Source organism: Myotis lucifugus, unplaced genomic scaffold (assembly GCF_000147115.1).
Source record: "Myotis lucifugus unplaced genomic scaffold, Myoluc2.0 scaffold_538, whole genome shotgun sequence".
Lineage (NCBI taxonomy): Eukaryota > Metazoa > Chordata > Mammalia > Chiroptera > Vespertilionidae > Myotis > Myotis lucifugus.
The window spans coordinates 13,328-30,305 of NW_005871586.1; the positions used below are offsets into that span (position 1 = coordinate 13,328).

At 50.4% G+C, this 16,978-nt stretch overlaps 1 protein-coding gene across 1 annotated transcript in view; it reads right to left on the reverse strand.

Annotated features, from left to right (window-relative positions):
• LOC102431116 (ubiquitin carboxyl-terminal hydrolase 43) overlaps nucleotides 1-16,978 on the reverse strand; it is a 37,569-nt gene that overhangs the window by 13,311 nt on the left and 7,280 nt on the right. Inside the window, 3 exon segments of the mRNA XM_006109915.3 lie at nucleotides 1,715-1,807; nucleotides 10,087-10,190; nucleotides 15,602-15,733. Coding sequence (XP_006109977.2) covers nucleotides 1,715-1,807; nucleotides 10,087-10,190; nucleotides 15,602-15,733 — 329 coding nt within the window.

The following is a 16,978-nucleotide window of genomic DNA, read 5'->3' on the forward strand; positions in this document are numbered from 1 at the left end:
TTCCTCTCTGAAATCAATAAAAATATATTTTTTAAAAAGGTATTTGATTAATAATCACAACACAGACCTACGGTCTCAAGGTTGTTTGTTAACTAGATCCGTGGTCAGCAAACTTCGGCTCTCGAGCCACATGCGGCTCTTTGGCCCCTTGAGTGTGGCTCTTCCTAAGCCTTAGGAGTACCCTAATTAAGTTAATAACAATGTACCTACCTATATAGTTTAAGTTTAAAAAATTTGGCTCTCAAAAGAAATTTCAATCGTTGTACTGTTGATATTTGGCTCTGCTGACTAATGAGTTTGCCGACCACTGAACTAGATAATCTTCAAGCTTCTCCTGCAGTCTGCTTCAACACTACCGATGCTGCCCTCCTTCCTTTTTTAAATTCTCCCTGGGTGATGGATGAGATAGGGCCCTTGGCTGACCCCACTCCCTCCTGTCCCCACCAGCTCACCAGGCCTCACTCCTCCAGCTCCCGTCTCTCCTGCTCTATAATTACCCAATTCGCACAGCTAACTAATAGAGCTGGGATTTGAACCCAGGCAGTCAGGTCCCAGAGTCAGTGGGCCTAACCGATGTGCTAAGATGAATCAAGTCAGGAACCTTAACTCACATCTACCAGCAGCCATCATTGCATGGTGTCACTGGTGACAGGATAAGCCCCTGTTCCATGTGTGGCATAAACTAGCAGCACAGGAATTCAGAGCCAGGATTCAGAAAAGGATTAAGATGCCAGGAAAGGCTTGATGAGGCTGTCGTGGTTTCAGCTGCATCCTACAGATGGAGGATCTCAACAGATAGAGGGCAAGAGAAATGCTACGTACAGAGCTGGGGAACACCGGAAGAAATGCCACCATCTAATTATTATTATTTTTGCTTAATCCTCACTCAAGGAGATTTTTCCATTGATTTTTAGAGAGAGTGGAAGGGAGGGGGGAGAGAGAGAAACATCTTTGTGAGAGAGACACATCAATTGGTTGCCTCGTGCCCCGACCGGGGCTGGGGGTCGAGCCTGCACTGAGGTGCCTGCCCTTGACTGGAATCGACCCCAGGACTCTTCAGTCCGCAGGCCGACTCTCTATCCACTGAGCCAAATGGGCAAATGCCACCATCTTGACGCCAGTGAAGGTACCCCATGTGGGAGCTCACTAAACTTCCGTGAGGCTGACACTGGCCAGGTGCCTGTGGTCACTGTGAGGACCTGCGATGCTGTGACGCCTGCACTATGCGCTTCTTCCTTATAGAAAGCTGGGCCCCACGTGGCTCTTGCCCAATCCTGACTCCTCTTTCCTTTTTGTCTCATCTCCTCCAATCACCCTTTTCCTTTTTCTTTGCTCCTGAGATAAACCTTTTCCTACATCTTCACAAACAGGAGAAAGGAGTGGAAACAAAGCAAGGAAAAGCAGGTGGTGACACATTTTCTCTGGGTTGCCCATCTGACCAACTGGTACCCACTGGCCCATGCCAGCTTCTGAACGGGCCAAAGACATCAGCCAGGTGCTGATAAACAAAAGCACTGTTTATAATTCCTTCTTCAGCTACAAGAGGACACAGTAACCTTTCACTTTATTCGTCACATTCCATAACTGAATGTCGCCCAGCTATAAGGCTGGTTTCTAGAAACACACTGGCTAAGAGAGACAGGTGCAGCTGCAAGGCCAGAGGTTCCCCAAAGGAGGAAGGACGTCAGGTGCACCGGGCACAGCACTCACATACCTGGTCTGGCGCAAGGGGATGGGCAGGGACACACACAGGAACGGATCGAAGGTGTTGCTCTGCTTCAGGCAGTGGGGACAAGTCAAGGAAGATCTGTGAGGGCAAAGAACAGACACGGACGTTTAACCTGAACTGTCTAGTGGTTGCTCAAAAAGTTACATACAGAATTACCATTGCAATTCCACTCCTAGGTAAATTCCCAAAAGAACTGAAAACAAATATTCAGACAAATACTTGTACGCAAATGCTCCTAGCAGCATTATTCACAACAGTCAAACGGTGAAAACAACCCAAGTGACCACCAATGGGTTCATAAACAGAACATAGTATATCCACACAGTGGGCTATTACCCAGACACAAGTCCTGACAATGCTACTCCGTGGCTTAAACTTGACATTACTTATAGCCTTTAAACCCTTTTAAATTCAACGCTCCCTCACTTTAGTGCCTTTGAAAGTGAAGTGCCGATTCCATATTCCAGATGGTTGCTCCAACTTACTTCCTTAATCACGAAATGCACCATTTCTTCCAAGACATAAGGGATTTCTGGATGCTACATTCCTGATCCCAAAGCTACACTGACTTCCTTGGGAACATGGAACAGCAGCCCACTGGCAGTCTGCTCTCTCCACTAGACAGCCCCAGGCTGGTGTGGCTCACTGGGTAGAGCATCCACCCGTGCACCAAAGGGTGGCAGGACCAATTCCCGATCGAGAGCACATACCTGGGATGAAGGATCGATCCCTGGCCCCAGTTGGTTGGGGCACATGTGGGAGGCAACCAATCGATGTGTGTGTGTGTGTCTCTCTCTCCTCACTTCTTTTCACTCTCTCCAAAAATCAATGGAAAAAATAATCCTCCCGTGCGGATAACAAACAAAAAAACCAGGTTCCCAACTCCATGGAGAGCACCCGCCCTGCTTGATAGGTTTTCTGTTGAGCAAACAAAATAGAAAAGACCAGGGACAGGCAAGAGCATGGGAGGTTTTCTGGGTGCTGCCCCCAGCAACCCGCGTGGCCTGCTCCTAGCAGGTCGCTCTCCTGGACACAAGCCTATAGACGCCAACACTGATTTAGGAAACAGACCCAAGTACTCAACGCTCAATCCCTCTCACTGCCTCTGATGAACTGCCCTTCAGGAAAACCATGGGAATGGTTTGGTAAAAAACGGTGTATCAGACATCAAGCTCCCGCCACCAGGGGGACCTGGCATTGTGGGGTCTCGCCACCCCTTTTCCCTTCCAGTCCTTCTCCCACGTCACCCATCACATACCTACACATAGCAGAGGCCTTTGTGTTGTTGGGAAATTTCCAAATCCCTGTCTCACACTTAAGCAAAGAAATGGAAAGGAATATTTTTACTTTTTGTTTTAACCTACTAAAACTGGCTCAGTATAGGCCTCCATATTGAGCCACAATCTCTATCAGGAAGCAAGAGATGTGTGGATTGGAAAAAACAGACAAGGGTCTAATTTTATCTTTGAAGGATAAAGAAAACATGGTGCAGGCACAATAAGCTACAGAAAGGATGTGAAATACAGCTGTTTCTCAGAGGATGAGGAATAAGGACAGAGTGGGACCAACAGAGTGAGGGCAGTGTCACGCTTACGGAAACTCCAGACATTCCCAGCTACCCCTCAGCGGGCCTGAGGGGCCCTGTCCCCCTCCAGCGTGCTCACACCCTGACCTCATGTCCCCCAGCGGCCCCAGGGGAAAGGGGCAGGAAATCACCCGCTGCCCTTCCGTGTGCACTTGCCCATCTCCCTGCGGGGTTGGCTCTCTGGTCACCTGCTTCTGTTGTAACGCCCAGCGATCAGCCGCCACCCCACACTGCTCTGCTCCCCCAGTTCCAAACGCCAGGAATGAGCCCCTGGCTTTGACACTGAACAGCTCACCACTCGGACTCTCCTGGCTGCCAAATGCACACTTCACACCTCAAACCTGGCCAGCTTCACCCTCTCACTGGCAGTGGAACTAATGTCTACCATAATTATGATGACGTGTAAGCAAGGTGCCACCTCTCCAAGATCTGTTCTGAGAAAGCCTTCCAAAGCTCCTCTGCCTGACGGGAATGCTACCTGCGACAGGGACCAGACCAGACAGGGACTGTCTGCACATAAAGCTACGAAGAGCAGGAAGCAATAAACAAGCCCACGCGCGCGCATGCACGCGCACACACACACACACACACTCCGTCCTCCAGCCAAACCTCAATCCTCGGTCATTAAACTTGGAGAGGTTTTAGGCTGTGGCCATTGTCATACAAAATAGCTAATTATGTTCCCTCTAGTCCAGGGGTCCTCAAACTACGGCCCGCGGGCCACATGCGGCCCGCCGAAAACATTTATCCAGCCCGCCGGGTGTTTTTGCCACCGCTGCCTGTTGCTTAGCAGCCAACTAGTTTTTTTTTAAAACTATAGTTATTAAACTTGGAGAGGTTTTAGGCTGTGGCCATCGTCATACAGAATAGCTAACTATGTTCCCTCTAGCCCATATCTCCAGCACCCTAACATTATTCCTCCTGCTGTCCTCCAGCCAAAGTCAAATACTCAGAGGACCACCGCTCAGGGGACCAGCGTGGGGCGGGCCCCACTGATGCTCAGACCTGAGAAGCCCCAGCCTGCTGGACGTCCCCAGCTATTATTTTTCTTTACTAGAGATTATCAGGCACGAAGCAGGTGTTTTTCGCTGTCACCAGTACATTTCTGAGCACGAACGCCTCGCTTCCTACTCATCAGCCTACCCGGAGCCCACTAGCCTTCCTCAGAACCTGACGGGCTCAGATGGCAAGTGCTCAGGAATGCTCCCTGACTCCCTGTGCCGGGCAGGCCCTCTGTGATACTGTGACTTTAATGAGAAATAGATGTTTGGTCTCCACACCTGCTCCTGGCACAGAGCTCCTAAAGCCTTGAAATTTCCAACAATAAGGTGAATCTTTTGTTATTTATAGCAAACCCCTTACAGCCACACCTGAGTTATATTATGGAGGTGACTTTTGAAAAGCCCCTAAATCAGTGATGGCGAACCTATGACACGCGTGTCAGAGGTGACACGCGAACTCATTTTTTTTTTGGTTGATTTTTCTTTGTTAAATGGCATTTAAATATATAAAATAAAGATCAAAAATATAAGTCTTTGTTTTACTATGGTTGCAAATATCAAAAAATTTCTATAGGTGACACGGCACCAGAGTTAAGTTTGGGTTTTTCAAAATGCTGGCACGCCGAGCTCAAAAGGTTCTCCATCACTGCCCTAGATAGCCCCAGGATGGGGCTGGTTGCCAGGGGGACCAACCATGTGATTAGATGGCGGAACTTTCAGCCCCCACCTCCTGGGGAAAGGGAGGCAGGCGGATGCTGAGCTCATGGCTCATGGTCCATAATCTAATCAACCGCGCCTATAAAACGATGCCTCCACGAAGCCCTAACCGCGTCCAGGTTGGTGGACACGTGGAGGTGCTGGGAGGGAGGGTGCCCCAAGAGGGCATGAAGGCCTGCACACCCACACAGCCTGCCTGTGCATCTCTGCCACCTGGCTGTCCCTGAGCTGTACCCTCTAATAATGAGCTGGGAACCTAGTGAGTGCGCTGTTTTCCCCAGTTCTCAGAGTTGCTCCAGCAAACCATCGACTCTGAGGTGGGGTCCTGGGAGCCTCTGACTCACAGCCAGTCAGTGAGAAGCACAGGTGACACCGGGAAGCTGTCATCGGTGCCTGGAGGGAGCAGCCTCCTAGGGCGGAGCCCTTACCTATGGGAGTTGATGCTATCTCATGGTGTCAGAACGGAGGTCAACGTAGGACTCAGGTTGGCTTCCACAGAGAACTGCAGGATTGCGTGGTGAGGGAGACACACCCACGCACCAGGTTCAGACGGAAGAGGGGCCATAGTGCAGAGCGGTAAGAAGACAAGTGTCCTCTCCCACACCCGGACGTGTACTCCGAAGCACTGGCCAGGCGTGACTACAGAAACACCCAGGAGCCACCGAGGTCCCCACCTTTCCCTGTCCCCAACCCAGACCTTAAACCCATTGGCAAGTCATGTCGACTCTCAACCCAAACACCTCCCCTCCTCACCCCCATCCACTTCTCTCGGTCTCCACCGGCACCTCCATGGTCCCAGCCGCCACCGTTCACCCACTGGGACGACTGCCCGCCATCAGCCGCTGCTCCAGCTCCCAGTCCCGCCTCCCTTCATTGCCCATAACAACCAGCATCACCTCTTACCAGCGGTTCTCAACCTGTGGGTCGAGACCCCTTTGGCGGTCAAACGACCCTTTCACAGGGGTCACCTAAGACCATCCTGCATATCAGATATTTACATTACGATTCATAACAGTAGCAACATTACAGATATGAAGTAGCAACGAAAATAATTGTATGGTTGGGTCACAACATGAGGAACTGTATTTAAAGGGCCAGAAGGTTGAGAACCACTGTCTTAAACGGACATCTAGACCACACCCTGCTTTACATTTGGCAGCGGCTTCCTGTGCTCTTTGGACCAAACCCCACACCTGGACAGGACACCTGTGTCACCGGGTCCCCATCCACCTGTCCAGCCCCAGCTCCCAGCCCTCACCACGTAGCAGCTCTGTCTCTGGAACTTGCCAAGATCATGCCCACCCAGGCCCTGTGTCCCTGCTATTCCCTGCCTGGAATACCCTGTCCCCAAATACAGTACCTGAATGGCCGACTCCTTGTCACTCAGCTGTCAGCTCGGATGTCCCCCCTGAAAGAAGCCTTCCCTGACCACCTGATCCTAGCTTGGCCGCCTCCCCCACCTCCCGCTCCACCTTATCATTCATGTTTCTCTGTGGTGGGGCCTGTTGAGCTGTGTATTCTCTCACCCTCCCCAATAGAACGTGAGCCCCATGAGAACAGGCGCTGGGTCTCATTCACAGCCCCAATTCCGACCTGGAAGAGAACCTGGCGCATAGTAGGTATGTAGGAATTATCTAGAGAATGAATGGATATCTTTCATTAGTATTTCTCTCTCATGGGCAAGGAATCATTATGTTCTCATTGTAACTGCTGGACCCAGCACAATATCAGATCCTCAGATACTTGAAAGAAGAACAGAGAGAGACTATGGGTAGGCAACAGGGGAAGAGGGTAGAGAGAATGGAGTGAGCAGAGAAATGAGTGAATGTATTGAACAAGGACACCAATGAGCGGTCCCTGGTGGCAATTCCTGGCGACCCTTCCCTGCTCTCCAACGTGTCCACGCCTTCTACTCCCTTCTCCCTCCCTGCCTGTCCTTCTTTACCCTCCTCTAGTCTTCTCCTGTCTCCTTTGCTCTCAAGCAGCCTGTGCTTTGGGACCCGAAGATAAAAACATGCTCTAGTAGCTTTCACGGCTAAAAAGGTCGGTATCCGTTTCCTCCATGTGCACCGCGCAGTGCATCACCACGCCTCTCAGGAAGCTGGCGGCCTCTCCTCCTGCCGGGCAATGAAATGTGGGCGCATTCAGAAGAGACTTTAATTACCCAATATGCTAAGCAACCGAGGCAGGAGGGCGTGCCCGTGGCCGCCCCTCCCCGGTGGGGCAGGGGCAGGGAGGGAGAATTTCTCCAGGGCTGTGGCTTTCCTCTCCAGTGGAAAGCCTGCAGAGGCACCTTCCCAAAGTGTCTCAGAGACGATCTGGCCTCCGTAGATAAACCGCCACCTCAAAGGCAGCGGTCATGTCCAGTTTACTTGGTTGGCAATCACTGAGTATCAACCCTAAATCAAGAGCGCGTCTGGGCAATTTTAAGTGATCTCCTCCTTCCCGAACACAAGGAATGCAAGTGCCCAGGAAGGATGGAAGCAAATGGCTCTGAGTACGTGAATTCTAGAACACGGAATAATTGTTCATTGGTTTAAAGTAAATAAGAGGAAAAAACAACGGCAGGCCCATGAAAAGCACAGCAGAGCAAAGGGAAGAGGAGTGTCCAGAGGACTCGGAGGAAAGCACTGAAAGGGTGAGGGCTATGCCCTCCATCTTACCCCGTATCCTCCATGTTGGGGCAGGAGCCATGTGCTTAGACCCCCTTCTTCCCGGAAGCCCAGGCCTCTGCTGGCCACGCCCGGGATTTCTTTAAACTAACCAATGACAGTCGAGGGATGTGCGTGCCATAAGAATTACCGCATCCTATGTAACAAGACCCGGCTTGCGCCTGGCCAATCAGCAGGGCCCACAGTCCCCTCACTCCACCCCCTATTAAAACCCTGTTTTTTCTCATGGCGGTCTCTCCCCGCTTCTTGCCGTTGGGTCAGAGGGGGCTGGGAGCCAGACCCAGGTCTGTACTAATAATAATAAAGGACTCTCTGCTTTTGCATTGGACTTGGCTGGCTCCCTGTTGGTCTGTGGGGATCTTGAAATCTGGGCATAACAAGCACACCTTTGAAAAAGATTGGCTGCAACATCCAGACGAAAAAACTTTCCAAACCAGTTCGGTTTGCGACAAGGGGAGGTGGAAAAGCCACCGAAGAGGACGGGTTACGAAGAAAGCTGGAGCAGGACTTGTGCTTCAGAGATCTCTCAAAAGCCAAACCCTGGTTCTGCCGCTTACTACGCGTGAGCTCACAAAAAGCCCAACCGCCCTGACTGGGCCTCACGTTCTGAGGCTCCTAGAAGGAATAAACGTTAAAATATATGGGCGAGCGTGTCCCTTAGAGGTGGTTCTCTGTAACAGTGGGTTCCCCGGATCCTGATCGTGTGCTCATTCCCACCTCTAGGCCTGTTTCCTTCTTGTTGACTCTGCTCCCACCCATTCGATCCTAGTCACCCTTCAGAGCCCATCCAAAGGCACACCCCCTCTGAGAAGCCCACGGGGGTTTCTCCCTTTCTGACCTCTCACTGCAATTAGTGCTCTTGTTAAAACACTGCAATACCTTATATTAAGTAAAATAAGACAGAGAAAGACAAATACCATATGATGTCACTTATATGTGGAATAGAAAGAACAAAATAAATGGACAAACAAAACAGAAACAGACTCATAGATACAGAGAACAAACTGATGGTTGCCAGATGGGAGGGAGATTGGAGGGGGGGCTGGTGGAAAAGGTGAAGGGAGTAAGCTGTACTAATTAGCCCGGCTGGTGTCGCTCAGTGGTTGAGCATTGACCTATGAACCAGGTCACGGTTTGATTCCAGGATAGTGAATATGCCCGGATTTCAGGCTCAATCCCCAGTGGGGGGGTATGCAAGAGGCAGCCAATCGATTCTCTCTCGTCACTTATGTTTCTCTCTCTCTCCCTCTCCCTCTCCCTTCCTCTCTGAAATCAATGAAAATATTTTAAATGTACTGATTAGCCCTTACCAGTTGCTCAGTGGTTAGAGCATCAGCCTGCATACTGAAAGGTGGCAGGTTCGATTCCAGTCAAGGGCAGGCTTGATCACCAGCCTGGAACAGGGCACATGCGGGAGGCAACCGATGTTTCTCTCTCAAACTGATGTTTCTCTCTCTCCCCCTCCCTTCTACTCTCTCTAAAAATCAATTGAAAAAATATTCTCGGTTGAGGATTAACAACAACAAAAAGATGTACTAATTGGCAGTTACAAAACAGTCATGGAGATGTAAGGTACAGCATAGAGAACATAGTCAGTAAATTGTAATGATGATGTATGGTACCAGGTGAGAACTAGCCTTATCGGGGGGATCCCTTTGTAAATTATGTCAATGCCTTCACATGACCCCCACTGTACCGGAAACTATTATAAAATAATATTGAATGTCCACTGCTATTAAAATGTAAAAAATAAGTTAGTAAATTGCTTCTAAAATCTAGTATGGAATAAAATATGGCTTCATATTTACCTTTAAAAAAAAAAACATTGCAATACTTGAAAATATTCTGCCTTACAATTATAATCTCTGAACTGTCACATATAAAAGCCCAAGGAGAATTTTTCTGGAGTCCAAGGCTATGTAATTATATATTTTTTATGTCCCCTAGAAATCTTGAACTCATAACAACTGACCTCTCACTGCAATTAGTGCTTTTGTTAAAACACTGCAATACCTTATATTAAGTAAAAATAAGACAGAGAAAGACAAATACCATATGATTTGTCTTTCTGGCGATGAAAAAGAAAGAGGAAGGGCCTCACCCAGGGACTGCCTGCTGGGGAGGTCCCGGCCTTCCCACTCACAGTCTGCAGAACCACCTGGCACCAGCCCCCCTTCAAGGGGAGCTGGGAGGCCCAGAGGCCAGCAAGAAGGGAAGGGAGAGACACTACCGGTCAGGAGCCGTAGGAGGGAGTGGTTAATTTGGGTTAATGATGGGGGAGTGTTGCTCTGTAATCTCAGGGTGAACCTGGCCGTGGGAGACTGTGCCCAGCATATAAGTGTGCTGAGCTCTTGGGTGACTCTAGACACATCCCCTTCTTACCTATATTGTGCTTGAAAGTGGCTTTGCACGAAGCTCTGGCCTAGGGAAAGCTGAGCCGATGGTGACGGGTGGTTCTCAGAGGCTTTACTGCCTTCCGGCTGAAGCTGCAAAGAAATGAGGAAAGGAAGCAAATGAATACACCTCCCATCACACCGCCGCTTCCAGACCATGGAGTCCCGGCCTCCTCCCGGGCAACGCCCGCCCGCTGCAGAGCCTGGGCCTTCGGTGCTGCCTTTGCCACAACCCCTTGCTCCCTCCATCTCTTCACCTTGACAGAGGAGGAGCTGGAAGAGCAGAACTGCAGCATGAACCGTGGCGAACACTCACACACACTCACCCAGCTTGACGACTACCCCTGAGTTTACTGCCTTGCTCTTTATCTCCATCCGGCTGGGCCTCGTGTGTCTAGGTGCCTCTAGGACAGCGGTTCTCAACCTTCCTAATGCCGCGACCCTTTAATACAGTTCCTCATGTTGTGGTGACCCCCAACCATAAAGTTATTGTCGTTGCTACTTCATAACTGTAATTTTGCTACTGTTATGAATCGTCATGTAAATATCTGATATGCAGGATGTATTTTCATTGTTACAAATTGAACATAATTAAAGCACAGTGATTAATCACAAAAACAATATGTAATTATATATGTGTTTTCCGATGGTCTTAGGCGACCCCTGTGAAAGGGTCGTTTGACCCCCAACCGCTGCTCTAGGACGTCTCACTGGGATGCGCTGCCATGACTTCAAACACGTCCCAGCCAAAGTTCCCACCGACTAAACCTGTCTGTCCACATTTCCCAGCGAGCCAGCCTCCACATGACCACCGTCCTTCTCGGACAAACCACCCCGCACCTCAGACTAAGGCATAAGCCTCCTTCACTCACAGCTGAGTCTGCTGCACCCTCCCTTGCATCCCCTTATGTTTAAGTTGCCTGTTGTTGCTGTAGCAAATCACCACACACTGGTGGCTTAAAACAACAGACGTTGATCCTCTCACAGTTCCCAAGGGCAGACATCCAAAGTCAATATCACTGGCCCCAAATCAAGGTGTTGGCGAGGCCACACTCCCTCTGGACATTCCTTGCCTCTCCCACTCCTCGTGGCTACAGGAATTCTGTGGCTTGTGGCCACATCACTGCCGTCTTCAAGGCCAGCATCTCCCTCCTTCCAAGAGCCAGCAAAAAGGAAGGGTTTGGGGTGAAGTACACCAATGTCTGAAATTTAATTTAAAATGCATCAAAAATATAAGATGAGGAAACCCGAGGGAGCAATGAGTAGAGAGAAGAATGAGTAGATGGATAAAATGTGATAAAGCAATTTTAGTTAAATACAAATTATAGACTCTAGGTGGTAGGTATGAGGTGTTCACTTTATAATTAATTCAACTTGTCCCAATGTTTGAAATTTTCCATAACAGAACAGTGGGACGAACAAAAGCGACAAATACTCAGAATGGTCACTCTTACTATTTTTTGAAGCCCCAGGTGACCAGGACACAGGATGTGCAAAGGGAAGCAGGAAATGGGGCTGGCGAGCGAGTCTGGAGCCACGCTGGGCGGGGCCCTGCCTGCCCAGGGAAGACTGTCTGGTTCAGTAAAGGGCACAGCACCGGAGTTAAACATTGACCTCGAGGGGCACTGCCTGGGTTCGAGCCCCTGCACTGGCACGGAGCCAGGGGGGTTAGTCACCCTCGGGGCTCCAAGGTTCCCCAACTGTCATAAAGGGATAGGGAATGATAATGCCTATCTGATAGGACTTTCCTAAGAGGAAAGAGTTAATATAAAACACAACAGTGGCTGGCACAGGAAGCACTGTTTACATGTCGTAGACGGGTTTGGAACCCAGTGGTGGCAACATGCCCGGAGAGGAGCACGTCGCCAGGAGGAAGGAGGGTAAGTCTGAGTATGACACAGCCTAGGAGGCCCAAGGGCCCAGTTGACACCGGGTGAACTAGAGTAGGAGTTGTAAAAAGGAGAAGGAGGGAAGGGCTCAGACACCCTGTGCACGCAGCTCAGGGCTGAGCACCCGATGGGGGAACAGAGGGCGGAAAGGGAGCAGATACACAGGACCAGCTCCGAGCTTCGGACCCGGAGCCTGGCGAATGCCTATTCCACGAACGACAGCCGAAGGAAGTGGGTCAGGGAAGGGCATCCCCATCCAGGGGAGACATCTGACAGCAGAGCAGCGAAGGGCTCAGAGCAGAGAGAGCTCGGATGCAGAGCGCACGTGGTATTTCTGGGTGCCCGGGACTCACTCCTCTTCTTGGTAGTAGCCCCCCTTGGGGAACATCGAGTCCAGCCCATGGGGAGGTGGGACAGGCTCTTTCATCAGGGGCCCTGCTCTCCCTTAGCGAATAAGCAGAGCGATCAAAGGGCTGGAGACAGCGATGCTGGCAGAGTCCAGGCCAGAACAGCTCCACCACTGAGGCCGCCCGCCCAGAGCTGTCCGGCTCTCAGGGAGCCCACGCCTAGGTCTTCAGCCTGCCCTGTGTTCCCCGTGCCACCCCTCAGCCTTCTCACAAGTCCCGTTCTTATCTGAGTCAGCTGAACACCCCACAGGGACACAGGCCGCTTCTGCATCAAGGTGACAATACAGCACATTGGGAGCAGCCATGGGGGGTCCCCCAGGGGTGGGGGTGGAAGGAGGAAACCCTGAGCATGGCTGGGGGAGGGGCCTTACTCCACCTGTAAAAGGAATAGGAGTGTCCCATCCACCTCGGGGCCATCAGTAAAATCAGAAAAGATGACCTGTGTCTCCTGCCTGGCATGCAGTAGGTGCTTAATACATGTCAGCTTCCTGGTCCTCTCCCAGCCTCACCCCTTTCTCACCTCTCTGAGAGCAGCTCTTCCTCTAAGACAGTGGTTCTCAACCTCGGCTGCACATTAGAATCACCTGGGAATCTTGTTAAAATCCTGATTTCTGGGCCTCATCATTAGTAACAAAGAAACAGAATTTCCAGAGGTTAGGCCCAGAAATCAGGATTTTAACAAGATTCCCAGGTGATTCTAATGTGCAGCCAAGGTTGAGAACCACTGCTCTAAGATAACCTACAGGAGAGTAAAATAAGCCCGCTGTGCCGGGGAAAGCAGTTGAGAATCATTAAAGTCACAGAAGAAAGCAGTCCTGATGGTTTCTACTCGTTTCAGTGCACCTCGCTCTATGGCTTTTTTATGTTTTGCAGCTGAAATAACCTCAAAGAGAAAGCTGTTCAGAGTTACGAAGGGAGTCAGTCCCTTTCCTTCTTGGAAAGGGAAAATGGGGTTTCCTGCCAACCCACCCCAGCAGCCCTGTTCCTTCCCTGCAGCCCCGGCAGCCGGGCCTCCAAAGGTGGCCCCGTTTCTGACCGCAGATTTCACGGGGCGGCCTGGACCCCAGACCGAGAAAAAGATCTTGTCTGGTTTCAATCAGGTCAAATTAAGAGCTGGGCAGGCTCCTCTCTCGGGCCAACAGCCTCCCCTGCTCTTGCCTGGTCACTCTTGGCCCGTTAAAGGGACAGAAGTTCCAGCTCGGCCAGCAGAAAGAGGCCCAGCTGGTTTCTTCTCACCCCCTGCTGGGGACTCAGAAGACACTCCTGAGAAGGGAAGGGATCCCACCTGCTCTGAAACAGACTCAGGTTCAATTCTATGCCTCCCACGTAGAAGTGAGTGACTTTGGGCAACGTGACCTAAATTCCTGTCAACTATAAAAAAATGAGCTATCCTTACAAATATTAAGGCCTAGTAACTACCCAGTTTATTCAACCATTCAGGAGCTTGAGTGTCTCCTGTGTGTCAGGAGTAAAATAAATCATGAAAAGCATCAAATCAGATGTGTGGCCCACAACAAATATTCAATAAATAGTATCTTTTATAAAAAATACACCGTTCTGATTTCAAAAATGTGTTCACTGTAAGGTTATGGACTACACCGTGTACTGGACATGTTTATCTGCTCAGCATTCCTGCCTTTGGGGAAGTAACCCAGCCAGAACCTAAAAGCTCTCCTTGGCCATGTGATTTGGGTGGTGGTTACTCCCCACCACACACACACACACACACACACACACACACACACACGGGCATCTCAGGGGTGCCCAATCAGAATGTTTCATTCTGCAGACCACCTGCCCAGCCAGCAAGGAGCATATGAACCATTCTGGGACGAACACATCTTCCCAAACCCTAAAGAGCATTTGAGCATTTCAGGGGCCCCTCTTGTCACCACGTGGGCAGAGCCGGTCTGAGAGAGCAGCCAGAGACAAGAGAGAGAGCGCCAAAGACCTGGTCACGTCATCTTGAGGACTTGGACCCAGCCCTGCCTGAAGCTGCTGCAACCTTTTGACCTGCAAGTTATAAAAGCCAATCGATGTCCTTTCCTTAAGTTGAAGCGAGTTACATTTCTGTCACTTGCAACTAAGAGGATCTAAATAAGATCAACAGAAAGTCACTGTACCTAAGAGAAAAATCACCCACAAGCCCACCAGCCCAGGAAACCACTCTCACCTCCGAGTGTGTGGTCCTCCCGGGTTCTGTTGCGATGGTTTTGCTTTGTTTCATTTGTGTGTTTTGCAGGTGACTGGTGTGGTTCTTTTTAAAATAACAGGCTTTCAGGCTAGACCCCGCCGTGGGTCCTGATTCTGTCCCTTCTTTAGCTGTATTGCTTTGGGAAAGTTACCCAACCTCTCTGGTGTTACCCATAGATAAAATGCAGATAGTAACCAGCACCTCTCCATAAACGACGATCGTTAACCTACTGTAAGTGACCCTCCAGGAAGTGATCTGTGGAAGACCGAGTACTGCATCTGGGTCAGCTTTGAGACACATTAAAATAATGGGCGACTGATTATTTACCACAGCTTGTGGGCCATGTCTTAAATGACAGCGGCTTATTCCCGGGTATTGTTATGCCCTGGCTCCCTCGTGGTGTAGTAACTTCACTGGCTTTTACTCCTGTGTGGGAGAGGTAGAAGGAGAGCAGGAGGGCAGAACCCGTCATCGACCTTATGAGCAAAGCCCAGAGCACACAGCTGATGCTCAATGAACTTGGCTCTGATGCAAGTCAGTGCTTTCTGGGGTCTGGGGTTTCCCCGCCACCTGGAACGCTAAGCACACACGTGTAAAGATCACCCATCCTGTGTCTTGAGACAAAAAGACTGGGAATCCCTGCTCTGTAGGATGCGCAGCTGAGAAAGCGGTGGGAGAGTTGAAACCATACCATCTGAAAAGAAGCAGCGGTACTCAGGGCTGCAGGTGCACACACTGATGCACAGAATACTGAAAACAAGACTTTTCACACTGTATATATCCAAAAGGAAACCTCTTCAGTGTATCAGTGGAATTAGAGGACGGAACCGCATCGGAGGCAGTGCATTGTCTACGAAAGGAGCTGAGAGAAAGGTGCAGGGACCCCGCTGTGCTCGAGCTGGGACACGCAGGGATGCAAGACTCTGAAGTCCAAGAGTCAGCCTGCAGGAGCTGAGTGAATATTCAAGCGAAGAAAAGGAAATCAAGTACAACGTGTTGTTTTGAGGGACTGACCTGCTGGGACCCTGGCCCTCGGGAGGAGCCCTCCGAGTCCTCGTGCACCCGATCCAGCAGCCAGAGCAGGAACTCCAGGGCGTCGTGCTGGGCGTGGCCCTGGAACTGGGCGCCGTGCTTGGAAACGGCATTCTGAAAGGAGAGGAGAAAACCGGAGGGTCACCCTGGCCTCCCACAACCCAATCAGGGCCCGTTCGCTCCAGGTCCACCAGCGGTCACTCTTCAGCCCTCACCTGGGCCGACAGCATGGTGACAATCTGGGGTGAGGAACGGTCTTTCCTGCTAGTCTGCCCTTTGGGGTTTTCTGTACAGAGAAGGCACCTTGCTTTCCAGAAAGACTGCTAATGGAAGTCCTGTCCTTGGGAACCCACAGGGTAGTCCCTGTTGACTATTTCGATTCTGTTGACCATCTGTCCTCCCTTGATCACTGGGCACCTGCTCCATCCGTCTGTCTATTTACACCTGCAGGTGCGCAGCTCCTTGCCTTACCCCTCCCTCAGCGATTTCATTCTCTCCCATCGCTTCATCTCTCTCTGAATGACCACCTGGCAAAGTGAGGCGGACTTCCTCCAATGCCTTAAATAGGCATGAAGCTCTTTCACTGCCTCTGCTAGTATGTGTGAAATCGAAGTGCAGACTTCTCTTCCTATGGTTAGATCACAAAAGGGTTGTTTTCAAGCTTCATTCCTTCATGAACTATTCACGGAGGGCCTACCATGTGCGCTGGGGACACACCAGTGAGCAGGACAGGACTCCTGCCTCCGGGACACTCCTATTCCCTGCTCACTCCCTTTGTACCGTCCTGTTCAGCTGTGTAACAACTATGTCCGTGTCTGTGTAAGTGCATATTTCAGCTTTTTAAAACTTAACTTCAAAGGGTAACCTATGCACATGCTTTAAAAAAAGAATTCAAGATTTTTTAAAAGGACAATAATGAAGTGTCTTCCTTCTCAATCCCTGCTACCCCTCCGCACAGGGAGGCTGCTCTCAGCAGTTTCTTAAGCACCTTTCCAGTGATTTATTTTTTAATGCATGTGCAAGCATGAGCATCTGAGTGTAAGCGAAGCCCATTGTCTGTGTGCGCACACAGTCCATGGCGGTCTGTCCAATCCCGAGACTGAGAGCCAGGCATCAGGCCTCCCTGCCCCCCGGGCTGTTCTCCGCTCACACCCCGCAAAGGGGCCAGTCTGAGCAAGGCGGTGGGCCCCTCACCACTGCCAAGCAAACCCAATGGCCTGGGCTCTGTTCTTTTTCTTTTTCTTTCGTTTCATCTTTCCTTGGAATTTCAAGGAACTTTAGGATGGGAGGAAGCAAAATTCAAGATTTCATTCCTTGAAATGCTGGTGCGGAGTTTATATGCCAGTCGCACTGTCTGGT